This window comes from Nannospalax galili, unplaced genomic scaffold (genome assembly GCF_000622305.1).
Source record: "Nannospalax galili isolate Female #2095 unplaced genomic scaffold, S.galili_v1.0 scaffold996, whole genome shotgun sequence".
Classification (NCBI taxonomy): domain Eukaryota; kingdom Metazoa; phylum Chordata; class Mammalia; order Rodentia; family Spalacidae; genus Nannospalax; species Nannospalax galili.
This window is the reverse complement of record NW_008339436.1, coordinates 1,979,555-2,006,510: the sequence shown is the minus strand read 5'-3', so window position 1 is coordinate 2,006,510 and position 26,956 is coordinate 1,979,555. Positions and strand designations below refer to the sequence as shown.

General features: G+C 43.4%; 1 protein-coding gene across 1 annotated transcript; it reads left to right on the top strand.

Moving 5' to 3' along the window:
- Nucleotides 1–1,034: 1,034 nt before the first annotated feature.
- On the top strand, nucleotides 1,035–26,956 carry CUNH10orf53 (chromosome unknown C10orf53 homolog). Its single transcript, XM_008834112.3, has 3 exons — nucleotides 1,035–1,131; nucleotides 24,877–24,996; nucleotides 25,676–26,956. Exons 1-3 carry the CDS (start codon nucleotides 1,035–1,037, stop codon nucleotides 25,738–25,740), a joined length of 282 nt encoding a protein of 93 aa, XP_008832334.1. The 3' UTR covers nucleotides 25,741–26,956.

Here is a 26,956-nt window from a genome sequence, read left to right as displayed (position 1 = left end):
TTAACTCCTTGCACTACTCATAAGGAGGATAAAATATCAACTACCATTGATTTTTATAAATTAAAAATGTGTGTTGTAATCACAAGGGTATAATTGTTAGATTTTGCTAATTGCTGTAATAAAACACCCCAAGTCTCTGATTGCAGAACAAGCTTTTCCTTCTTGTTTCTGTCCCAGAATGAAGCAGAAAGGCGGGCTGTGGTCAGGGATCCGGAGGGGTTCCTCATCCATTGGGCCACCAGGTCATCTGTGTCTGGGGGGCAGTTGGAGGAGGTTGTACAGGAAACATTTGAGGTGCCAGCCCAGAAGTGGTAGACACACCTTTGGGTCCTCATTCCAACCACAGAACTGAGCAAAAACATGGGAATTGGGTGAAGGTAGGTTTTGTCTGAGTCAAACAGGCTAACTGAGCCTTACTAAGGCTCAGAAACAGCTTCCAAAGGGGAAATGGACTGATTAAGAATCCATCAGCCAGGCTTGGTGGTACATGTCTGTAATCCCAGCATTTGGGTGGATACACACACACATATGTATGTATGTATCTATGTATGTATCTATGTATCTATGTATGTATGTATGTATAATCAATCAAAAACAGGCCAGAGAGCAAACACCGTTTCCAATCCACTCTACTTTTGTTCTTCCTGGCACGGCTTGGCAAGTTTCCTGAGTCTCTCTGAGTCTCAGTTAAGTAAACACAAAATGCAGACTACCCACTAGCCTTAGAGGGATGGTTACTAATGAAATGTGGCAACTTTGGAAAGTGTTTAGCAGCGACCTGACACACTATTACTGGTCTGTAAGTGTTAGCTATTGTCATTTACCGCTAACATTTACCTTACCACAGCAGGTGGAAATAGAGTTCCTAAAAGCTGGGGAGAACTCCCTCCTCGGCCAGGGGCCTTGGGAAAAGGGAGGTTCTGGCCCCGCCCAGCGCGTAGCCAGGCCCACCCCACCCTGGGCCGGAAGGGCGGTTGCCTAGCAGCAGGTGTTGCTGTGTCCTTGACCGCAGCCTGCAACCAGGCAGCAGCACCATGCCCAAGAAGGCGGTGGTGATCTTGCGTTACGGGCCGTACAGCGCGGTGGGCCTGTCGGTGGAGCACCGCACCTACCGTCTGGAGGGCTTGCAAGGTGGGCCGCCCCTCTACGTGTCCCGCTCTGAACCTCAGCCTCCCTCCCCTGCAGGATTTGAGAAACTTGGGGTCAGAAATATTAAGTGACTTTCCTAAGTAAAATGGCCGCAAAGGGCCAGTATTGAGATCTTGCTTCTGCTTGCTTATTCATGCAGCAAGCCTGCATTAAACATCTGTGTGCCGGTAGACTCAAATCAGGCAGACGGCCCACTGTAGAACCAGGGTGTGTGCAGTGAATGTGACTGTTGATTGCTAACTGGCAGGATCTAGGGGGTGCCACAGGAACCTACTCACCAGAATTTTAGGGCAAAAGCCCCAGTTCCAGGAGTCCCAAGGGACCAAGCTCTGCCACCAATCCAATATGACAATCAAAGAGATGAGAAATGGTGAAAACTGGGGAGGAGAGATGTACTTGTGCGGCACACTGGAAGGAGGAATGGATGAAGGGTTCAGTGAGCCTGAGTCCATCCCTGGGGTGCTGCCGTGAGCTTTAGGGTTAAGTGGAGAAAAAGTTGGAGCAGGTGGGTAATGTACATAATCAAGCAGTCCTGGTCAAGGTCTGGTCTATTAATTGTTGTGCTCAGGTATTGCCAAGAGACACAAGTCTTATTGCCTGTAGGGAAATGAGATGATTATACCTGCTCTGGGGTGCAACTTTATCATCATGGAGAACTGCTCTCTTTGGGGCCTGAGGTATTATCTGGGACAGTCTTTCCTGGAATTCGGGGTCACTGATATTTAGGACATTGCTGGAGTGTCATTTTAAGAGTCTGGAACAGGACACTGTGAAAGATGCCTCAGTTTCGCAGTTTCACAGGTGAGGCTGCTGAGGCATCACCAGTCAGGTGATTAGGTCAGGCAGACTCCTTGCATGATCATGTGTCTGTTAAACAGGTGACTGTCCCAAAGTAAAAATAACAGACAAAGTGAAGGAAAAGACGCGGGGCTTCCATCCCACTCCAAGTTACTATGTGGACCCAAGTGAGAGTCAGCGCTTTTTAGCAAAAGCAACTTCCAAGTGCCTGTTCCAGTGGGATAAGTGACTGCCAGTAATTGGAGGGGTAGGAAGAGGTCAGCTTCATTTCTCCTAATTTGAAGACACATTTGAGTCAAGCTTTAAAAAATGTGTAGTAATTAACCAAGTGAAGAGAGGCCAGAACATTCTAGACAGAAGGTCTGACTTGTGGAAGTTGGTGTGAGTAAATGATGAAGTTATTGAACTGGTAGTGTTAAGTCCAGAAGGATCAACAGTGCAGGGCCACATGGGAGCTTCAGGCAGGGAGGTGGAACCTCAGCAGCTCTGAACACGGGTGAGAGAGCCAAGCGTGGAAAGAAAAGAGATAGTCAGGGCACTGTCGGGATGGCCCTGGGTTTCAGTGAGAGCAGTCTGGACCAGGACTGACATAAAGGGAATAATGGCTCCAAGGAACAGAAGTGGATCTCTCTGGGAGGATGGATGGGTAGGCGAGGGTAGATATAGCCCAAGCGTCCAGCAGTGTCTGACGGGAAGCAGGCTGATAAATGCAGATGTTCTTCACTGAACTAGAAAACACCAATCACTGGCCACAGTCTGAAGGAACACATTCCAGTTTGGACACATTAAACTTCATGTGCTTTTAGCTGAGTCAAGTCTGCCCCTCTGGAGTTTAGAGGAAAAGTCCAAGTTGGAAATGATAGAAGTGAATGAGCCAGAAACTTGAAGAACATTCAGAATGAAGCAGACCTGGGGTCTGAATCTGACGGACTCCATTCTATGAGCCAAACTAAGTAGCTTCAGGACCAAGTGGTCTCAGTGTCCACAAGAAGACCCAAAAATCAGTTTGGGCCCAACAATCAGGGGTGACTTCCTGGAGGAAGTGGTATTCAAGTTCACTTTTGAAGGATGGGTAGGAGTTCTACTATTAGAAGAAGTAGCTTTCTCTAAGAAAATAGTTGATTGAGAGATTACTATTGTAAATATATTAGCCTTATAATAGTTTCCTTCAGCTGTCACAACCAAATGCCACAAGACAAGGTTCCTAAAATAACAGAAGTCTGTTTCCTCATAGCCTGGAGGCCAAAGTCCCTGTCTAGGCAGAGTTGATTTTTGATAGAACTCTTCCTGGCTCACTATTGACGACTTTCTCTCTTCCCTCACAGTGAGGGATGGATTAGGGGAGCAAACAAACCTTCATAAAGACAGCAATCCTTCAAACTGGGCCTCACACTTATGACTTCATTTACCTTAAAGCACTGTCTCCAAATTCAGTTAGAAGGGAGTTAGGACTTCAGCATACAGGTTGGGGGTAGGGTCACAATCCAGTCCACAGGATTGACAGATGGTGACATTAATTAAATTCACAATATCACAGAACCTTCACTTGTCTACTTGCAGAATTTTGCAACATCTTAAACAATAACTCTACCCAGTAAGCAATAGCCACCTCCCACCCCTAAACATGGAATGCTTGAATATACTTTCCATCTCTGTAGTTTGCCCAGTCTAGATATTTAATATAAGTAAAATCATGTAATTCATACCGAGCTTTGTCAGTTTATTTCACTCACGTATTTTCAAGGTTCATGTTGTGGTATGTATTAATACTTCATTTCTTTTATGGCTGATTAATATTCCCATGTTTCATATATGGCAGATTTTGTTTCTCTACTTACCAATTGATGGGCACTTGGGTTCCCCCGACACACACATCCCTTCAGCTACTGTGAATACTGCTGTTTGAATCTTGGGCTCCTTTGTTTCAAAGGAGTAGAATATAAGTCATATTGTTACTGTCTAGGGGTCTTGATAAGGTTTATTTTCTCTACCAATGAAAAAATTAAAAGGCAGAAAAATCTCGGACACAGCGGAAAGCAACAGATAACAAAGCTTATTAATAAAGAAATGCACACATACACAGAGAGAAAAGATCTCCACAAGTGGAGAAGGGACTTGAAAAATGAAAAATTCAGAGGTCCTACTTGGGTCCTGGTCTTTTAAGGATTCTTAGTAATATGGACAGGTCCCCCTCCCCTAATTTTGGATTGGTCAACTTAAAGAAGAGAGAGGCCTTGCCTTCTCTAATTCTAATTTCTAATTCTATTGGGATTTCCTAATGAGCTCCCCAAAGCACCCATCGATTAGGCTCATCTGCGTTCTTTTGGCCTCCAAAACTGGACTTGAGACTGATGAAACACGAATGGGCTTTCAGGCACTTTGATAGGCCACAGCTCCAAGCTGAGATACTTCTGACTGGCCTTGGCTAAACTAGTCTGGACTGGTCAGCCAGAAGAGGGGCCTTGCTGGCTAGTGAGGAGGGAGACTCCCAGGCCTTTATCTCAGACCAAGAAGAAGCCATCTTTATTATTCATCAATAATAATAATAATAATAATAGTCACTGCTTGTCAGTGATTTAGTCTCTCATCCCTCCCACCAAAGTAGTAATCCTAAAATCATTTAGGAGGACTGAATTTGGGGAATAGATGTAGCCCATTCTTACTGTGAACATCTAAAGATACAGTTCCAAAAATTTTTGTTCACAGAGGGATTAGTTTTAGTTTCAATCCTTATGTATAGCCTATAGGCAGAGGTGTGATTTAGGAGGCAGTAAGAAACCAGAGCTCTCTTTGGGCAGTTTTGATTAGAAAACCAAAGACATTTTTGAACTGTTTTTGGGGTCCCTACCCTGAACCGCTCATCTAGTTTCAATCTCCTATTCTCATCAATCCCCCCGTTACCTAACTACCAGTATGGGACTGGAGTGATAACTGATCTAGCTTCTTTCAGCTGAATGGGGGCATCAGGTGTGGCAGTCAAGGTGCCCCCTTCAGTAGGCCTATTTAGAGGATTCTAAAAAGCATATAACTCTATTTATAGGGAGGAAAAGTCCTTGACTGGTATTTGGAAAGAGATAGAAGGGCAAATTATTAGCATTACAAGTCCTAGACAGGGAACCAGAAGCCAGAACAGAGGATATTTTTTTAAATGTCTAAATTAAAGTCCATTAGAATCTCTTGATGAGTTCTCCAAAGCATTCATCTTTTGGACTCCTACATAAAGATTGAAACTAAAACTAATTAACTTTTCTTTTCTTTTGACCTCCAAAGCTGGACTTGAGAGAGATAAACCTCAGATGTGCTTTGATAGCTGTTAGAGTGGCTAGAATCACAGTGTGAAGTCCCTCCTAGATGCCTTCTAGAGAGGGAAAGAAAAAAGAAATTTAGCTATCATTTAATTTTTAAATTAAAACAACAGTGGACCTGTCCCTCTTGGTTGTAGACAGGCATAGGCTAAAAGTAGGTGCTACAGTGAGCCAAGGTCTAAAGTCTTATATTTGGGCAGCATTTTCTTTATCAAGGAGAAAATCATTAGTGAGAAATAACTGTCCAGATATGAAATGTTAATCTCATATGAACAAGCCTAATGTCCAAGGAATGTAGTTCCTTAGATTGTTAAAGAAACATAACAATTATTTTAGTCTTTGATTATACTTCCTGTTGGATGCTCAAGACCATGCAGATATGTAAAATAAACCACTTTTTTTTTGTTTTTCACTCTCAAGGCCATTTAAGGATATGGTCCTCAAGGATTAATTGGGCTTGTAAAGAGCCTTTGACTTCTTTAGTTTTCCTGTTACCAGTTTTCCAGCATGTGAGGATAAGTCAAAGGCCTTGCTGGCTTCATTTGGAAACACTGAAGAAATTTTTTCCTCTGTATTGACCCTCCTCTTTGTAGGCTGAACACTGGTTAGAGTTCACCTGGTTGGGATCCCTGTGGCCTCCCTGAACAAGAGAGCAAGATACTTAAAGAGATGTCTCAGAGTCCCCTGGGACTTAGTTGACCTTGGAGGGAAGAGAAAAAATATTGTCCCTTTTAGTCCCAATGACCACATTAGTATAGGTCTCCAAGTATGGTTATTGAACAACCAGGTCAGTTATACCTGTAATGGCTAGGTAAAGCTTGATTAAAAACCAAATGCTTAATCCCAGCACTCAGGAGGCAGAGGCAGGAGGGTCTCTGTCAATACAAGGCCAGCCTGGTCTACATAGCAAGTTCCAGGCCAGTGGGGGCTACAGGGAGACCCTGTCTCAAAAAGACCAAAACAAACAAATGCTTTTAAATAACCCTTGATCAGACATGAATTTTGTTCTTTAAGCCAGCACTTAAAATTGTTAACAACAGTAGATCAATAGCTCCATTAAGTAAAGGTTTGATTGAACTTTAACATTAGAATTTTTAAGATCATATATTTCATCTCTAAGTCTCATCTTTTATGTACCTTAAGTAACTTAACCAGACCTTTATAACTTGCATAAACTTCAGTTTTCTTTTCCATTTTGGAAATATCCAATCATTTTAATCTTTACACACAAACTGTACTGTATTAAAAATATTGTTGTATTTTATATCCTTTATAAATTTTATTTTACTTATTGGTTTTATTTTTTAATACCATAAGACAAAATAACATCAAAAAATAAATTTACCAGATGTGGAAAAACCTTGCTGGGGATACTAAGCAATGTTTATCCCTTCCTCATAAGTTTTTAGTGACAAACCAATGTTCACTTCCCCCAAAGTACACCCTGAGGGGAACTATTCTAGATTGCTTACTGTTGCTGTGATAAAACACTGACCAAAACCAACCTGCGGAAGAAAATGTTTATTTGGCTTATAGATTACGTCTATCATCGATGGAAGCCAAGGCAGGAACCCAAGGCATAAACCTGGAAGCAGGAACTAGAGCAAAGTTCACAGAGGACCACTGCTTACTTACTGGCTTGCTTCCCAGGCTTGCTCATCTACTTTTCCTACATAGTCCAGGCCCGCCTGCTCAGGGATGGCACTGCCCACAGTGGGCGGGGCCCTCCTATATCCATTAACAATTAAGAAAATATCTCATAGACATGGCCACAGGCCAATCTGATGGAAGAAATTCCTCAGTTGAGATTTCCTCTTCTCAAGTGTATCAATTTGACAATCAAGGCTAACTATGACAAAACCAATGAGTTTATTGTGCCTACTTACAAAGCCTGGGTGTGGGGTTACTGGCAGGGGAGTGAGTGTAGGTGACACATAAATGGCCATTCGATGTGAATGATGAGTAGCCATTTATCACCATAGCCTCATGAGCCTTCCCAGCCTATATACTCTAGCTCCGACCTAAGATCACGAGGCCATGTATAGTTAGGACAGAACTGAATAGAACTGGCTGGGAGCAGTGGCTAGATACTCAGGTGAGGGTCCAGTGACCCTGCACATCTCCTCCTTTGATGAAGGAACATCCATAGTCAATAAGCCTAGTTGCCATGACCCTTTGCATGAGGCACAACTGAATTCATGAAGATGACAGCCACTTGGTTTGAAAGATAGTGCTGTGAAAACCCCTCCATAATAAAGTAAAGATGAATCCAAACTAAAAATGTGGGATGAAGTATCAGCTCAGGACCACCTGCACACATATTTTTAACCACCAAGCTCTTTTGATGCAAGTCTCAAGTAAACCTCTCCACTTCAGCGTTCACATCTTTACTTTTCTGTGGTCTCATAAAACCTGGGCATTACAAAAAAGTTCATATTTCAATAAGAGCCTTGACACTTCATCAGTACGACCTTGAGATGAGGAGATACTCCCTGCAAACAAGCGATGAAAAGGAAAGCACACACAGAGCCAAAATCCCTTACATGTTAGCATGGCAATTTCAGTTTTCAGATGATAGCAAACATTTATTTCTCCTTGATTTAACTAGGGTAGAGAAAAGTGCGCAGCTCCATAGTGCCCTGGTTTCCCACCTTGGTAACATTTATTATCTTAGGATTTGTCTCCCATATGTCCCTTTTATATTGCTTTCGATTTCTCCCTGAGACTAGAGACTGAAAGGGACCGTTAGGCTTCTCTCTTCTTTATCCCATGGCTTTTTGTGAGTTGCTTCCTTAGATGCTGTGACCAGATCTTTTGCCTTTGTTTTAGAGTTTGTAAAGTTCAGAAAATAATCTACCCTAGCCATGCTTTTGGTTTCAAATGAGTATAAGCAGAAGGCAGAGAAAAGAAGCAGACACATGGAAAAACATTATATTTATGTTTGCAACATCCAGCAGAAATTAACTTTAAAAGCCTTGTCTGAACTATTATATTGGAGTTACTTACTGGGAGACTTTTTGGGGAAAGTCTTCTCTGTCTTCTCCATAGATGGGCATTCCATTAGCTGTTTTTACTATACATATCTTTATACTATGAGATAAACAATAGTAACTTTTGTTGAAAATTCTTTACCCCTTAGCTATTCCTAAGGGTACCTACCATGCCTTCACTCTCAGGCTGTTTTGTTGTTCTCCATTTTCCCTGTCACAGAGTCAAGGGACAGCCTGACTCAGGACAGGCAGGGGCTTTGGAAGACACTCTGAGACAAACGTCTTGGGTCTGAAGTGGGAGGGCCAAATCCCATCTCCAGAGCCAGATTCCCAGTGAGTTTAAACAGCACATGACATTCACCAATATAATATATATACAAAAGGCATTTTCTTTTCTATAAAACTGAACTCAGTAGTTTATACTGAACAGGTTTACCTTATTCTGGTTTACCCAGCATAAGGTTGTCCAAATGAATCTTATCTGCTGTATCATGTGCTAAGAACAGAGGTGAACAAGAGACAGGAAGCATTTTCTCCCCTTTTAGAGTGCTATTAGAGATGGAACACTTGTTCCCAAAGGGTCACTCTCTGATTTCTATAAATTTTATAAGGCCATGTGCACATGGCAGTGACCACCCATGATCAAACAGGATTAAGATGAGAGACAGATCTGCCTTTACCAGGGTCTAATTTGAGATCCTCCTTGGCTAGATTTGGGGTGACCAACTGCTTGAAAACCTATCCACAATCAGTTTGTGTGTGTGTCTGCAGATGGAAGCAGATAGCCTAAAAAACTTACCAAATTCTTTTTCTCTTATTAAATAAAAAATAAGGGCCTTTTGTTCTACTTTACAGAATAACTCTAATTGGAGAACAGTACTATAATTAAGGCTCCCCTGAGGTGCCATTTCTCTTTGTCCTCCAGTGGGTATCAAGGTGAGGCTTCTTGGTAGAAAAAGATCAGACTCTTGTTTAAGGTTTGGGGCATCTGATTTTGCCCAGTGATTGAGGAAGCAGCCGTGTGACAACTTCAGATGAATTTTGGAATCAGTTTGTCCCATCTGCCATAAGACAGAGGAAAAAAGATAAAGAATTCTTGGGCCAAGCTTGGTCTCTCCTGACCCACATTCTCTAGTTTACCTGGATGGGCATCTCTAGTCTGCCTCTTTGAGAAGTACCTAGTGTATGCTAACATGTCCCAGAGGGGATCTGGGCAGAGCAGTGGGACTTCTGCACTCACCCCATGGCCTGGCACCAGATTCCTCTTTACCTCATTTCTTCTTGCTTTTCTGCCCTATATCTGGAAAGGCCGCTCTGGCCTGTGATGGGGGCAGTTGTCGTGCCCTGATGCCCCTAGGATCAGTTCCCAGAGTGGGACTTATTTGCACTTACCATTGCCTGTGATCCAAATCTCCAACTGTTTTACTTAAACCCAAGATATTTTTGATGCCTCCATTCCTTCAGGTATACTAATTCCCTTCTAACCCTATCTGTGAATGGGCAGATCAAGGTAAGAAGCACCTGTAGAATTTTTCTTTTCTCCTAAAAGCTATGTAATGGCTTAGGGTCCTGCTGTTCAGAGTGGTGAAATCTAAAGTAACCTCTCATCTCAGCAGAGGGGACTGAGCCCCAGTGCGTTTCAAATAGTAGTCTAAACCAGTGAGAGCTAATGAGAAAGTACCCAGCTCTTGGCCTGATGTCAGTTTTAAGAGTTCACAGCAGGTTGGGGCTGGAGAAACGGCTCAGCAGTTAAGAACACTGGCTGTTCTTGCAGAAGACCCAGGTTCGATTTCCAGCACCCACATGGCAGCTGACAACTGTCTATAACTCCAGTTCCAGGGGATCTGACAGCTTCTTCTGTCCTCCATAGGCATTGCACAACATGGTACACTTACCTACATGCAGGCAATACATGCGTATACATAAAATAAAAATAATAAATAATTTTTTTAAAAAAATTCACAGCAGGCTGTGGGAGATAGGGAATATTTCTCCAAGTGAAAGGAAATTCTTCTGCCTTATGGTCTCCCTATTATGGTTCATTTTTTTAATCTGTCAGTCTACATTATATTTCTTAATACAAATAGGAAACAAGCAAGAGAAACATTTGTGGTGAACTTCCCTTCTCAGTGGGCTGCCAGGCTGTCTGGATTAGAAAAATCACGTTGCATTTGACCACATGCAATCTTAGATTAAGTACTTGTAACCTAGAGAATAAGGAACATAGAAAACAATAACACCCAAAAGAACTTGGAAAGAGGTGATATCAGAATGCGCTTTCTCTTAAGTCTGTCCATGTTGCTGTCACTGGAAAATGAAAACAAACGCATAGGTGCCCAAGGCATGATGGGGCAGAGAAAAAAAGCTGATTGCATGCACAGACCAGAGTCTCAAGGATGGAAATGGCATTCTACCTCATTTAGAGAAAAATAGGCTAGGGCAGAAGGAGCAGGCATTAAGAGTCGGTGGAGCCTGACTTTTTAGCCTCCTGCCCAGTGTATGCCTTTTTGCCATCCACTGCTGTAGCTACCCACTGGCAGCAGTTTGTCTAGCACCTGGCATTTGTCTTTTGGATTCCAGTAGAGATCTGTACTTTTCCAACACTCAGCCCTAGGCTACTTCAAATTCATATGAGCTTTCCAGGTCTAGCCATTTCAAAATGTCAGTTCCCTTTCGTAGCTAGTTAGTGCTGTAAGTACATGGCTGGGAAACAAAGTCCCCTTGAAAAAACAGTAAATATATCATGAAAAACAGTATCAAAAGAAAAAAACCAAAAACATGGAGGCCAGGTATTACCTCATTAAAGCCTGTGTTGAAGTCTCCTTTAGATTCTCATTTTTATGATCCCATTAAGAATTCAAGAAGGTGAAAGCCAAACAGTAAAAACTTGCAAGAGATTGGGAGAGTGGGAGATTGGGACAGGTTACTGACTGCTAATGGTGTAGGAAATTCCAGGGTACCATGCTCCCCTCAGCAGTACTGGTAAATTTTATGGGAGCTGCCATTTTGATGATGTCACTAACCAAGATGGCAACCAACTCACATGGTTGTCCCATGTGACCCATGTCTCATGGTGACCCATGAGGTCACCAGCCCAGATGGCAATAAAGCCACGTGGTTACTTTTTGCCTGCTGTGAGCTCGCTCCATGATAAAGTGAGTCCATTTCCCATCAGGGCATGAGTCCCTGTGGGATTCACACATCTAATAAATTAAATGTGGACAGCCAATCCCTTTTTTAAAAAAGCACCGAATCAGGTTAGACTGATAGAGCAGAAGAAATTGCCCTGGGATATGTAGGCCCAAAATAGCAGCGCAAAGAAACAGGAAGGAATTCCATGGTCTCAACCCAAGGAAAGGGAATCCATGTGTCTTACCAATTGTAAGTGCCAAATGATATCATCAGGAATTCATTTTGAACTCCCCTCACCTTCTAGGTGGAAGCTGATCCTGGGAACCGAACCCATGAAAGAAGTTGAAGAAATAGGGAGTTTCACCCATAGGTGGCGCTGTTGTTCTGGGAGCGCATAAGGAAACTATGCGCAGAAGACTATGACCTTGGTGCCATTTTGTTCTCCCTGCGCACGGCCCGACTCCATGTTGGCTGGAATTTAAGTTCCTTCAATCCAGTTAGAAAAGTGGCAGTGCTGGTGCCCACCATTATGGCCTGCCAAGTGCCCCTATCTGTTTTCCTTTTCTCCAAACCTAATCCAAAGATTCCCAGGTTTTCTGAGGGAATTGTAGTAGACAGGGAAAGAAGGAAAAATCCTGTGTCCAGGGAGAGAAAACAAAGAGTTAAATTTAACATTTACTTCCCACCAGGTTACCAGGTGACCATTCGCCATAAAAGCCTCTCGCCCCCGCCCCGCCCCCCAAGCAGTGCCAGACAGGCCTTAGTTATATATAGAAGTTTTAGTCTCTTTGACCATCAAATTCAATAGTTAAGCACTTTTGAACATCTTTAACTGTTTGTTGATGACCTCTTTCATTTTTATTCAAACAGGCAAGGTGAGATAAGCACAGAGAGGAAAGATAAGACACTTGACATAATCCCCGTGGTAATTAGAAGACTACCAAAGATTGACAGCTGCCAATGATTAACTCTAAGTGCTCTTTGACCTTGGCTCCAGTGAATTGTGGTCAGTGCATAGTTTCAGCCAGAACTATCTGAAAAAAAAATTCTATTGCTCTCTGAAACATGGGCATTAGAGCTGAAAATCTAAAGGGAACCTTCTTATCGAAGAAAAAGGAGAAATAAATCACAAGCCAAGGACTTCCATCATGCCTAGTGAGTGATGGAAGTTCCCATTCCAGGATGGGAGGTAGGGATACTCTCAACAGGTGCACTTGCCCATCCTTTCATTTGGCTCGGTTTATATGGACCTTATGAGTCAGTGATCCTCAGAAGTAATCCTTCCTAGGCAAGTTCCCCAAAATGCTACTATCTAGGGGTCTTGATTGGGTTTCTCTACCAATTAAAAAACATCAAAAGGCAGGAAAAATTTCAGACACAGCAGAAAGCAACAGGTAACAAAAGTAAACAAAAGTAAAGTAAATCCCCTAGGGGAGCCTGGGCTTTAAAGTATTCTTAGTGGTATGGGCAGGTTCTCCCCACCCCTAATTTTGGATTGGTCAACTTAAAAAAGAGAGAGCTAATAAGCCACAGCTCCAAGTTGAGATATGTCCAGGACTGGCCTTGGCTAAACTGGTCTGGACTGGTCAGATGGAGTAGGGCTCTACTGGCTAGGGAGAGGGGAGCTCAAACCAAAAAGAAACCAGAGGTATGCCATCTTTATTATCAATAGCCCTGTCTGCTTGTCAAGGATGGAGTCCCTCAGTATGGAACCTCTAACATTTAATTTAATATTTAAAAGTATTTTACAATGGCATTGAAACACAATACAATACATTACAATACAATATAATACAATATGAAACATAGTATGTGTTCTGTAGAAACTACATTATAGCATGAGTTGCTTCTCCCAGTTAAGTACTTGACCACAAGGAGACACAGCTGATGCTCTGTAGTGTACTTTGTTGCTAAGCAATAATGTTTGGAAGCTTACCTGTAGTAAATGAAGTTTTAAATTTTTTTCAGTACATTTATTTATTGTGTGTGTGTGTGTGTGTGTGTGTGTGTGTGTGTGTGCATGTGCTATGGGCACACATGTGGGGGTCAGAGGACAAATATGGGGATCATTACTCTCCTCCTACTAAATTAATCCCAGGGATTGAACTAAGATCACCAGACTTTGTGTCAAGTACCTTTACCCTCTGGCCCTATTAAATGAATTGCTGATATATTTTCAACTTCGGAGCTTATCAATATTTAGTCCTATGTTAAATTTTGTCTGGGATAAATTCTATTTCTTTGTAAATCCAGCAAAATTCAACAAGATTTCTTTTTCTTTAGGAAGGATGGATATGTGATCTCATTGTCTTCTAGCCTCTGGTGAGACATCAGCTCTTACTCTTAATGAAAGCATCTTTTACATAATAAGTCACTTCTTGATGTTTTCAAGAGTCTCTCTCTTTCACTTTTGACAATCTGATTACAGTCTTAGTGGAACACTTGGGACTTCTTTAAGTTAGATATGTCTTTTCTTGGTTTTTATTAAATTCAGGAAGTTAATAATTCAATCATTCCAGACTGGATGAATTCATCTGTCCTGTCTTCAGGGTTGCCTGTTATTTCATATGCTTACTCAAAGCTACTGTTGAAACTTTCTAATGAATTTTTCATTTCAGTTATTTTACTTTTTAACTCCAGTACTTAAGTTTGGCTCCTTTTTAGAATTTTTGTCTTTATTGGTGTCCTCATTTTGTTCATACATCTTTTTCCTGGTTTATTTTAATTTCTTTTCTATGGTTTCCTTTGGCTTTTTGAGAATATTTGCAGTAGTTCATTTAAAATTTTATTTTTTTAATTTTGATTTTATGTGTGTGAGTGCATTTCCTGCATGTATGTAAGTGAAACCTCATCGTGCAATACCCACAGAGGTCAGAAGAGGACATTGAACTCCCCTAGAACTGGAATTATGGAGTTATGAACTGTTGTTATGGTCAGCCACCATTTGGGCTTGCTTTTAAATGAACTACTGTGGGGCTAGAGAGGTGGCTAGCAGTCAAGAGCACTGAGCCACCATGTGAGTGACGGAATCGAACGCAGGTCCTCTCTAGCCCCACAGTAGTTCATTTAAAAGTAAGCCCAATGCTGGGGATGGAAAGATGGCTCAGTGGTTAAGAGCACTGATTGCTCTTGCAGAGGACCCAGGTTTGATTCGCAGCACCCACGTGGTGGCTATGAACCGTCCTTAACTCCAGTTCCAGGGGAATCTGAAGCCCTCTTCTGACCTCCGTGGCATTGCACAACACGGGTGCACTCACATACATGCAGGCAATACACTCATACACATAAAATAAAAATAATAAATAAATAAAAAGCAAGCCCAGCCGGGCATGGTGGTGCACGCCTTTAATCCCAGCACTCAGGAGGCAGAGGAAGATGGATCTCTGTGAGTTCAAGGCCAGCCTGGTCTACATAGTGAGTTCCAGGACAGTTGGGGCTACAGGGAGACCCTGTCTCAAAAAGACCAAAAAAAAAGTAAGCTCAATACATGAAATTCCTCAGGGACAGTCCTGTCAATATTTTCCCCTTTGAATGAGTCATGTTTCTTGTTTCTTTGTATGATTTGAGATTCTTTTTTAAAACTGGATATTCAAATAACATAAAGTGTTCTCCTTAGAAATGAGACATCACTTCATCACTTACCCAATGTGTGTACAATTCTCCTTAGTCTTTTCTTCCTGCATTCCTCACCCTATAGATCAGCCAGTAGTAAAAGTTTAGGCTCCTCCTCGTCTTTGCTGAACATGAGTCTTCTTTTTAGCAGCTCTTGGATTTCGAAACTGTCTGGTATATGTGATCACTTTTGAAAGCCCTAATTTCACAAAGTTGATCTCTGTCTCTGTCTCTCTGTCTCTGTCTCTCTCTCATCTCTTTCTCTGCCTAGACAGCTAAGGTTTTCATTACAACACTTTTGAGCACTGACCATGGTTTTTCCAATCTGCGTGGACTTTATGTTAGGCAAAGAAAGATGAGTGCCCTGTGCCTCTTTCTGAAAGCCCCAGATGGCTTAGAACAGAGAAACACAAGAATTTACAAATAAAATGTGTTCTACGCTTTCTGGAATTAAGAATGAGGTCCATAGTGGGAACATGGCTACTGTTTTCAAGACTGCCATCAAGTCAGGAAGAGGGTCAAGGGCAGGTAAAATACCAGTAAGCAATTTAAAATTTTCTTCACACGGATTACCAGTGTTCACTTGGCTACTGAAGATCTTTGACTGTTTTCTGGAGCTTAGACAAAGTTGGCTCTGACAGTACCTGGCTATGCTTTGATGCTTTTGTGGAGGTACAAGAATTTGGAGCTGTCTTCTCTGCCATTTTTCTGGTGTCTAGAGACATTTTTTATTGTGTTTCTTACTTCTTTCACACTTGATATGATATATGAATTCAATTAGGCATGTCCAACCTTTTGATATTGTGGTCTATAAATGTGTTGGTCAAACTCATAGCTGTCCTGTGATGCACATGGCCTGGGGCCTCAGGTTGGACATGCCTGAAGCCATTTACATGCCAAAAATTATATTAAAGCAGAATGTATAAGTGACTATTTTGTTATAATCAACAACTTACAAGGACTGGGAAACCCCTAGTTGGTCCACAGATACTGTCTGTTTTGCCTGACACTTGCCTTCTGCTTATAGACCTGGCACTGTTGTCAGGAAGATGACAGGCACAGAAGGGATGCACAGATCTGAAGTTCAGCTGATCTAGTTTTGATACGACCTGTACCACTGAGTGGACCTGCAGGCAAAGTAAAACTAAGATGTTTTTCCTTTAGGAGCCTCGCTGTCCTTGTTGGTAAAGGGGAATGTGGAGCTCTCCCTCACTGGTGTGAGATACTGATGAAAAATTGGTGGAACATAGTGAGTACCACGCTCACGCGTAGCCGAGACTTAACAAGTGTTCTCTTTTTAGCATCCCAGGGGTGATCATTAGGAAAAGGAAGAGGGAACCTTTGGGGCACATTTGGGAAACAGTAAGCAGTTGGGTCTAGTGGAGGATGATGTGTGTAGCAAGAGAGCTGGGCCTGTTCTGTCCTTGGCGTCAAGGACTCAGCAAAGGTTTGTAGGTGGAAGAATCACAAGCTGTACTTTAAGGACTAGTTTCAGGGAGAGATTAGGGAAAAAGAAATGGGGAAAATGAACTATTAAGAGATACTAAATCATGGTGTGGAAATCATGTTCTAGAATTCAGAAGAAAATGAAGACAGGAGATTTGAGTCAGGAGTAGTGCTGACTCTACATGAGATCTATATGCTGAAAAATTCCAACTCCTGCTCCCCGTTCAGGTCATAGCCCCTCCCCTCTTGCAGTCACTCTGGTCAATGCCTTGCCGGCACTTCTCACTCTCCTCTCTCTTACACCCACGTAGTCTGCCAGTCCATCCCATGGTCTCTGTTCTCAGCCCATGTCCCGAATCTAACCCTTCCTAGACCTTTTAGCCTCCCTCCTCCACCTTTTATGCCTAGCCACCATCATCTTTTGTGCCCTGGCCTCCTACCTGTGCTCCCTGTGACTGCTGTGGCCCCCTCCCACTCTGTTCTCAGAACCTATGTCAGGTAGCACTGGAAAGCTGGATCAGGACATGGCTTCACTCCAGGACTAGTCTAGTGACTCCCACTTCACTGAGGTAGAAGCCAAAGACCTTCCAAGTCTGCCAGGCTCCTCATGACCTCCTTGAGTTCCTGTTCCTTCAGTCATTGGCTCCAGCCATATTCACCTCCTCACTGACCCTGGAACTCCCAAGGATCCCAGAAGCTTCCACCTGATGCTCAGCCAGTGCTGCTGCTAGGATGCTCTTTTCCACATGGTCTCCCCTCTTTACTCTCTTGGCTTTCAAGTCATCAACCTTGAAAGTCACCCTCGTGGACAGGCCTTCCCTGAGTATCGCCACCAAAATGCCATGGCTTCCTTTTCCCTCTTTTTCCCCACATACATCTATTTAATGGGGGCAGGGAAGGCACATATGTGCCTTGCAAATATGCCATGTGTATGGAGGTCAGAGGATACACTGAGGGAGTTGGTTCTCACTTTTCACCATGTGGGTTCTGGGGATTAAACTCAGTCATCAGGCTTGGCAGCAATAGTATTCTTATCCACTGAGCATTCTTGCTATGGGAATTAATCTGAGACTGACCTAGTCCATCACAAAAACACAAACCTCCTCAGAGGAAGTCGTCCTCTATTATGTGCAGGCCCCAGACTGGGATAACTTGCTCCTGAGAAACTGAGGCATGGACCAGAAATACTCACAGGTTTTTCAACAAACACACTTATTATTGGCTCACTAGTAGGTGTATATAGGGCACTTATCAAATATATTTGTTAGTACTTATTCATCTACCATACAGAACAAATTGATACTAACGTCATACTTCATTAGTTCCATATTAGGTTAATTTTCCCCAAGATCCACCTGCCTCTGCATCCCGAGTGCTGGGATTAAAGATGTGCACCACCACGCCTGACTAGACATCTTTTTGTTGTTGTTGTTTTGGGTTTTCAAGACCAGCTGGCCTGGAACTCTCTATATAGACCAGGCTGGCCTCTATCTCACAGACATCACCTGCTTCTGCCTCCTGAGTGCTGGAATTAAAGGCATGCCCACCGTGCCCTGCTACCTTCTTCCTTCCTCTTTTATTTCTTCTTAGTGCCCCCTAAGTATCTACCACAGCACCGATTTCACCTACTGGTCTCACACACACTTGGGTGTAGGCTTCAGAGATTCCTATCTGTTCTGTTCCTCACTGGGTCCCAGAACCTAGGTCTGTGCTTGGCATGACTTTCTGGGAGATATGAACAAGAGACCATTCACCCCTAAAAAGGCATTAACAACAGACAAAAAAGTCCACCTGTCCTGATTATTTTCCTGTCTCTCTGTGATAAAACACTGACCAAACAAACTTGAGGAGGAAAGGGTTTATTTCAGCTTATAGGTTGCAGTCCACTGGAATCAGGGCAAGAGCTCAAAGCAGGAATTGAAGCAAAGTTCATGGAGGAATGCTGCTTATGGCTTGCCCAGCTACCTTTCTTATACAGCCAAGGCCTACCTGCCCAGGGATGGTACCATCCACAGTAGACTGGGCATCCTACATCAATTACCAATTAAGAAAATGACACACAGACATGTCTACCGGCCAGTCTGATGGAAGAAATTCCTCAGTTGAGGTACCCTCTTTCCAGGTGACTCTAGTTTGTGTCAAGTTGACAAAAACCTACTAGCACACCACTGAAGTCTAACTTAGTGAACCAGTGGGTTTATTTGGATTACTTACAGGAGCGTGCATAATTCAAAGGCAGCTTCATTGCAGGAAAGTCCAACTGGCATGGGTGACAACTCACAAAGGCTGCATTTCTGGGTCTCCTTACTCAACTTACAGGAAGTTCTACTGAAGTGTCTCCTCTTCCCCAGCAACTGCTTACTGCTCATATAGCTTGGCAGGAGGGGTCAGTACAGTGCAACTTTCTGAGCTTCCTGAGCCTTGTGAGCTCCCCTCCTCCCTCTAGGAAGGAGTGTTTCAATGTGGAAACATAGCTGCTCAGGAGAAAGAATAGAGCCACATGCCTGGAGAGACTGGAGGAAATGGGAGCAATGGAACCTGATAGCTGGTAGGCTATTGGAGGTGCTGCCTGAGGGCAAAGTGCTAAGGGGTCAAAGGTGGAGTGGGGCAGAAGTGGGGATGGTATGAAGGTACTGTGAGGCATAAGACAAGGTTCCAGAAGGAAGTGGCCCCAAACTATTGAGTGGGTGTTATCCCTGGAGAGAGATGCATCCATAGATGATGAAGGACTTAGGAATGACTATTCTCATAAACTCTCAATCAGAAGACAAATTGGACAGTGACCTTGGAGGGCAACTTGGAAGGGTCTATTAAAATGTAACCTGTACCACAGAAGCCAACTGTTTGATTTCCAAGTGCCTTCTTTATTAAAAAAAAAAAAAAAAATCACACATACCCAGGAGGTGTGCTATGTTTTCTACAACGTGCTTGGTGACAGCAAAAATTGGAAACAACTAGAAACGAAAAATGGCTCGGTAAATTATAGCACATCCCTCCTATGAAATGCAACACAGCAGTATAAGAAACAATGGGTTGCCACAGGGTAAGAGAAGGAAAAAAGCACGTCTCTGCTTTCCAGGTACACCGGGGTCTTATTTCACTGACACAATCAGACAATGGAAGAGGGAGGTAGGGAAGAATTATGGGTGGTTTTTAAAAGGCAGAAGAGAAGAAGGGCAGGGAAAGGGAGAAGGAACAGGAGGAGGGGGAACAGGAGAGGTGGGAGGGGAAGCAGGGGAAGGAGGAGAAGAGAGGGCAGGAGATGGGTCAGAGACAGGTGGGGGAGAGCTGGTAAACAACTGAATATATGAGTAGCTTCTCAAAGAGGTAAGTTGTGGAAAGGTAAGGGAGTTAGTGGAGCCAGAAGCTGAGCCAAGACCCCAGGCACAGGCTTCTGGTCCCCGTGAGGGGTGAGGAAGGAGCATTTTGAAAATATCTAGCATTTTGATGGTTGAGGGAGACTAGAGGACTGCAAGGTGTCGGCGGGTGGCTGATTTGTAAAGTAAGCTCTGTATACCCGTGCATGATAAGTCATCTAACAGCAGCTGCCAACATTTACGGAGGACTCATGACCAAGGTGTTAATAACAGCAAAGTAAGGAACATTTGCATCCCCTCCCTGTCTCCCATTCCCCCCCTACTTGTAAGCTGTCCTCTGTAAAATCTGCATCTGACTCCTGTGTCTGACTTTCAAAAATCATAGCCTTTTATCATTTCCCGAAGCCCTGCTGTCTTTGGAAGGATGCCTGATCTTTTCTGAACTTACTATGCCTTAAGCAATCCGAAAACTCTTGTTCTTTCTTTATTATCCATGAATTATAACAGCTCAGCAGAAATGTCTCCACTAAACCAGTGCTTAACAGACTTCTAAGTAATTGCTCTGGCCATGGTTGCTCTTTACTTGCTGTACTCGAGTCTGCCAAATGATCCCCTCAAAGGAATTAGAAGGTGCTGGAACTGCCCCTTAAAAATAGAATCCATCTTTATTTAGCCAAGACACCCAAGTGCCATCCTCCCATCCCCAGTGACGCATTAGCTGTGCCCATTAATGGCCACTGGCATCATTTCTGTGCTGAGTAAAAGAGGGAAAGCAATCTGTCTATGTACATTGACTTCTGACCCAGCAGCATTTAAATCATCCACAGATGGAGCACAACTTGAGAGCATGGCAAGGACAGAGCCTAACCATGTCCCTATCCAGATCCCCCGTGAGGAATGAGGTGCCACTTCAAAGAGGTGGGCATTCTGCGGGTGGCCTTACAGCTGCTGGCTGATTTATGCTGGAGTTTAGCCACTGCCTGTGCACAGACTTTGTTTCAGGGAGCATATTTATCTGACCTTTCTTTGAATAGACAACCCCATAGCAACTCAGAGGAAATTGTGGCCCCTCCATGTGGAGCAGTGGCATTTGAGTGAGCTGCAGGAATTCCAGGGTATCTCTCTCATCCCTTGAGCCTGCACTAGCCATACTGCAGCCAGCCTCACCACCTCCTCACTGAGGGAAAGGGGGATGTCCTGAGGGTGACAGTATGCTAGACTCTACAGCAGTGTCACTGGAGTACAAATCAGGTCATTGGTGGCCACAAGGGAAGTTAGTTGTGCCCAGCATCATTTTAAGCTTGTTGCTTCAGGGAGCCTATGTTGACTCCAGGTACCTAGAGGAGGAGCAGAATTGGGACCACAGTTAGGAAAAGACACCTTCTCTCAAAGAGCTCAAAAGCCTGCGCCTGGCAACTCACAGAGGGAGAGAAGATCCCTTCCTGTGGACTTTACCTGCTCACAGAGAGGTGAGATCCTTGTTATTCAACACCCTCAACTCCATGAGGCTCAGTCAAATGAACCTTGTGAGTCATGGGTGTCTGGGACATAAAGGACCACCCCACCCAGTCTTTGCATCCCCATGCTCTCCAGGGCCCCTCAGGCCTTAGAGAGCAGGCCTTGTGAGTGAGCAGCAGAGTGGCAGTGAGGCCAGGTGGGGAAAAGGAAGCTGCTTTGCTCCTGAGTTATTGCTATCAGATTGCAGTCACTTCCCAGGAGGATCTTAAGAGCACGCACAGCCAAAGGTCCCAGAGGCCATTTGCAACTCCCTACTTGTAGCTGCTCCCTGTTGTAGGCTGGGGAGCATGAGCCCAGAAATCCCTTCCCATGGACTGACATCATGTCTCCTTAGATGATGAACTGCCCTTCCAAACCAGCTGGATCACTTCACTTAAGTCATTGGTCCAAGTTGAGTGCCTTCTTCAAAGATGTTTAAGAACAAGACACTTAAACAGGATACAATAACACAAATATGCCCAAGAAAAGACTTGGGCAATCTTTGGAAAGCTGTATTAGCTGAAACAGGCCAATTAGGGCCACCACTGGGTGCCTGGGGAGTGCTATCTTGTTAATGGAGACCCTTACTGATTCTTTCTCGTTTCTTTCTACAAGGGAAATTAAAATTACACAATTAAAATGCTCACAGTTGGAGTTGGATGTTCTTGAACTGATTGAAAGATGAAGAAGTGGACACCCAACATTTTGCAACAGCAATTGCTATAATTAAATGCAATTAACTGACATAAATGTCTGTTTTCTCCCCTTCAAAGACTGATTAGAGTACTAAGACTTTAGAAAACATGCCCCATGTGATGTCTCCTTCCTACCTAACCAAAATTCTTAGCAGTGCATGCAGACTGATGGTCAACTCACCAGCGCTAAGACAGACGGTACAGTGAGCACACCAGGGAAATGGGAAAACATGCTGGAGAGATTAGATGTCTTAAGAGGCTGCCATGTCATTCTACAGACAAGAGACTAAACCTAGGCTGGGACTATAGCTCAGCAGTAGAACACATATTTGTCTAGCATACTATTCTAGTTTGCTTCTTCATTGCTGTGACAAAACACTCTGACCAATACCAAATTGGGGAGGAAAGGATTTATTTAGTTTACATTTCCCAGGTAACACAGTTCATCACTAAGGGAGCCCAAGGTAAGAACTCAGGGCAGGAACCTGGAGGCAGGAGTCTTAAGCACAGGTCATGGAGGAATGCTGCTTACTGGCTTGCTCCTCTTGCCCATGCTCAACCTGCTTTTCTTTCTTTCTTTCTTTCTTTTTTTTCCTAAACAGGACTGCTATAATAACTTAACCTATGGACCTAAACACAAATGCTTAGACAGTACTTTAGCAGGTATATCACATCCATCTAACAAAACAATTGTAGTGACTTCCCCACTGGGGCCTATATCCTCCCCTGTCACGGGGTTGGCCTGGTCTACAGTACCAGATGTGTGTTCCACCTCTAGAAGCGGGCATTATATCCAATCAAAAATTTGCTGGTTGTGCATACAGTAGACGTGCTACTATTGCACCAGCAGGAACATCTTGTTTGGCATGTTGATAGTTCATCATGCAGAGTCCATCATTGAACAGAATTATAAGGGACAGCTCTCCCCCAGCCATCTTCATGTCGCCTTCTAGCACTATGAAAGACACCCATCCAGGGGCAGGGAGTTTCCGGCTTAGTCCAAGCTTGATTTCTCCCTCTTCTGCGCTCACGTCATGCTGTGTCTTCAGTAATAGGACTTTACCGTTCACTTCCATTAATCTGCTTTCTTATATTGCTCAGGGGTGGCACCACCCACAGTGGGCTGGGCCCTCCCACATCATTCAGTAATCAAGAAGATGCCCCACAAACATGGCCACAGGCCAGTTCAATGGAGGCAATTCTCCAACTGAAGCTCCCTCAACCCAGGTGTGTCATGTTGACAACTAAAGCTATCCAGCACATGTGCTGAAGACCTAGGTTTGATCCTCTATGAGAGAGAGGAGAGAGAGAGAGAGAGAGAGAGAGAGAGAGAGAGGGAGGGAGGGAGGGAGGGACGGGGAGAGAGATTAAATCTAACAAACTCTGTGGTTGATCTCTGGGAGAGATCCACTGAACACAGAGGATAAGCAAACTGCAGATTCAAATGTGAGAACAACAAATCCATTTGCTTTTAACAGAAAAAATTTCTGATTTTATAGACAATGTAGGAAGTGCTGGAAGAATAAGAAAGTTTCACATAATTTTACCATGGAGAGATAACCACTGCATATTTTTCTTCCTTTTCTCTTCCTTCCTTTCTTCCTTTCTTCTCTCTCTCTCTCTCTCTCTCTCTCTCTCTCTCTCTCCTTCCTTCCTTTCTTATATTTTAAGACAGGCTCTCACACCATAGCACAGGCTGGTCTCTAACTCAAGAGCCTCCTGCCTCAATGTCCTAGGAGCTGGGATTGTAGCTCACCACACAAGGCTCTTCTTCCTTACATATTTTAATTGATGTTGGACATATATTAAGAATATATATTATTACATTTGTATCCTGATTTTTGTTCATATCACAAGTATTGGTCCATTTTTTTAAATTTATAAATTTTTTAATTCCTATTTTGTTTCTTGTGTTTATTTACATATTTGTGTGTATATGTGTGTGTGCGTGCACAAGCATGCACATACATATGCCATGGCTTATGTGCAAAGGTCAGACAACTTACAGCAGTAGATACTCTCCTTTTACTATGTAGGTTCCAGGGACTGAACTCGGGTTGCCCAGCTTGGCAGCAAGCATCCTAACCCCGATCTTACCAGCTCATAATTCTTTTTTTTTTTTTTTTTTGGGTCTTTTTGAAACAGGGTCTCCCTGCAGCCCCAGCTGGCCTGGAACTCACTATGTAGACCAGGCTGGTATCAATCTCACAGAGATCCACCCACCTCTACCAGCCCATAATTCTAAGTGTCCAAATAAAATCTCACCATGTGGACATAGCACTGTTAACTTGGCCATCGTTTTATTAGACTCATGAGTTATTCACAGAATTTTGGTATTATAATTTAGAAAGGACATCTTGTTACAAAAATCTGTATTTCTGATTTTTTTTCCTTATGGAGATTTCTTTTAAGTGCAATGTCTTCAAATCATTTTTTGAAGGTTTTGGTTTGTACTCTGAATTGCCTTCTGAAAAGGCAACCAATTTGTATTTCCATCACAGAAAAAGAAGTAGGCAAATCCTGAATCTCCTGTAACACTGAGCATAATCTCTATGAAATTAAGCCTGTTCAGCCAGATCTACATAGTGAGTTCTAGACAACCAGGCTGAAGACCTTGTCTCAACCAACAACAACAAAACAACAAAAAGAGAAATTAAGTTTGTGGGACTCCCAGTGGCTACTTCCTAGAGAAAGGTCATTTCCTCACAGATCTGGAGTCACTCACAACCAAGATATGCATCTCTTGGGTGTCTGGCTTTCCTGAGAACATGAGGGGACATGGAGGCCAGAGTCAGGTAAGTGACCACTGAATTGTTAAGTTATTACCATGTGCAGCCAGGGAGGAGACAAGCTGCTGTCGCCCACAAGGACACAGACATATCAAGCTAACCTGGAGTCTGACCCCATGTCACCTGCTTCCCTCTCCACTTTCTAGCTGTGTTGGCCAAAGACGGCCATCAGGTCATCCTAGAGAAGATAGAAGACTGGAACGTGGTGGAACTCGTGGTCAATGAAGAAACAGTCTTCCGCTGCAACATCCAAGACTTAGAGTTTGGTAAGTGTAGGAAGTCTCTGCTCAGCCAGCACTCAGCCTCCTCTGAGAAGCCCCCTCAGTCTCTGGTCGAAATGGTCAAGGTGCCATGCCTAGCCTCAAATCGGGGGGGTTTTTCTGCATTCCAAACTCACACTAAGAGCCCTAGTACCCTGTGTTATGCGGAGGATTACACTCTCCCCTACAGAGTGAATGCTGTGGCCCTCAGCTTCTTCCCAAATACTGGAGACAGAAGAGGAAAGAGGGTGAGGCTAAGCCCTGGCTTCAAACATATGATAGGATTTGAGGATAATACAGTTTTATGTTTGGTGTTTTACACTTTAATAATGTGTGTGTGTTATTACTATGTTATTTCAAAGTCACCTTTGTTCCACATTATTTATTTTATCTAGACTTCTGGGACAATTGAGTCAGTATGCCTATGGTATATGGCATTATCAGCTACATTCTGCAGACTGCTTTCCCCTAGAGGGTTTCTGGCCTTATGGGTTGGCACCATGTCTACCCCCCTATTCCTGACTGTAAGAGCTTAGGCAATCCACTAAGACTCTGTTAAAGGCTAACTAACTTTTTCCATGCCTGCAGTCTTTGAAAATACATTCCTGGTGGAAGCCCAGGATATATTTAATATGACATCAATTTGTATGGGAAGATGGCCAAAAGGTGTTATCTATTTTCCTAGGAGGTGATGGTAAACTAGATCCGTTGTGTGAAGAAGCCAGGATCGCTGTGCTAGATGCTTTCTGATCTCATGGAGCAGAGAAAGGAACACCAGCTGTGCCGCCCAGTCTGTGATGTCAGCAAAAGAGGATTGTTAGGTACACATACAACAGACTTTACCAGTTAGAAATGGCAATGCCACCTGTCCTTCAGCAGTCACCACTGGGGTTTCTCATCTGGCTGCACAAGGGCTCTCAAAAATAATAAAACCACATCACTGGCATCATTTCTCAATCTCAACCCATAGGGAGAGCCCTCCAATATCAGGTGCACATTGAGCTGAAGGAAATAATAAAATGCAATCTAATAACAAAGCATCATCCCTTCCTAATAAAACACAGTTGCCAGAAGCATTAGCGATTCCATTCTGAAGAAAGCCAAGAACTAGGAATAGGTGAAATTAAAGAAGGCCTGGGTGGGGGGCGGGGCTGAGGCCTTAGAAAGTCCAGGCCAAGTCTGAGTCAATGCAGAATTCAGAAACCTGGCCTGCTGCCACTACAGATTTCTTTCTTGTTTCCACTGCGATACATTTTTTAAATTGTCAATATAAAATTAGGAGAAATCAAATCTTCAGTTGTCCTTACTGTAAACAAGAGAAACATCTGCCTTCTTTTGCATTAGCCAGTCCAACAGGATAGTCTGAAAAACAGAGGAAACAATCTTGAGTAGAAGCTAGAAGTAGCTCCCCTGGCCCTTTGGTGGAGAACACAGCCTCATCTTAAAGGGCTTTAGCCACAGGCGGGGTAAAAGAAAATCAGTCACTCTGAAATAATGCTTATTTTACTTCCAAGTCCTCTGCTATACTATATATTCTTAACGATAGAGGAAGGAAAGGAGAGAACCAGACACCATCAACTATTGTAAGAAAGCTTCACACCTTTAGAGAAAAGACCCCAAGGAAATCTGTGGACGGTGCAAAAAGAAAGGAGATTTCATAGCCTCTAGGGAGCCCGCACCACCCAGAAAGCAGTGCTGCCCATCATTCCAGGCAGCCTCAGGTCCTCCTGCATCCCCGAACGTCAAAGGCCAGTGGGGGCTCCATAAAGCCACCTGCACAAGGGGTTTATTGCAAGTGCTGAATTAAAACCCTAGCCCAAGCTTCGTTTATCAGAATTGATTCAGAGGTTAGGAATCACTGAGAACTTCAGAACTATTTATCTCCTTACTAAGAAACCCGAGTTGAATACATTTTTCTTCCAATGTCTGGTATTGGTATTCACATTTCTTTAGTCCCTTTTATCAA

What these genes read in the sequence shown, in the direction of transcription:
- CUNH10orf53 (XM_008834112.3), top strand. Translation starts at nt 1,035, where the DNA reads ATGCCCAAGAAGGCGGTGGTGATCTTGCGTTACGGGCCGTACAGCGCG. An exon ending in CCGTCTGGAGGGCTTGCAAG is followed by an intron (nt 1,132 to 24,876) that starts GTGGGCCGCCCC and finishes TCCACTTTCTAG; the next exon opens with CTGTGTTGGCCAAAGACGGC. An exon ending in CATCCAAGACTTAGAGTTTG is followed by an intron (nt 24,997 to 25,675) that starts GTAAGTGTAGGA and finishes CTATTTTCCTAG; the next exon opens with GAGGTGATGGTAAACTAGAT.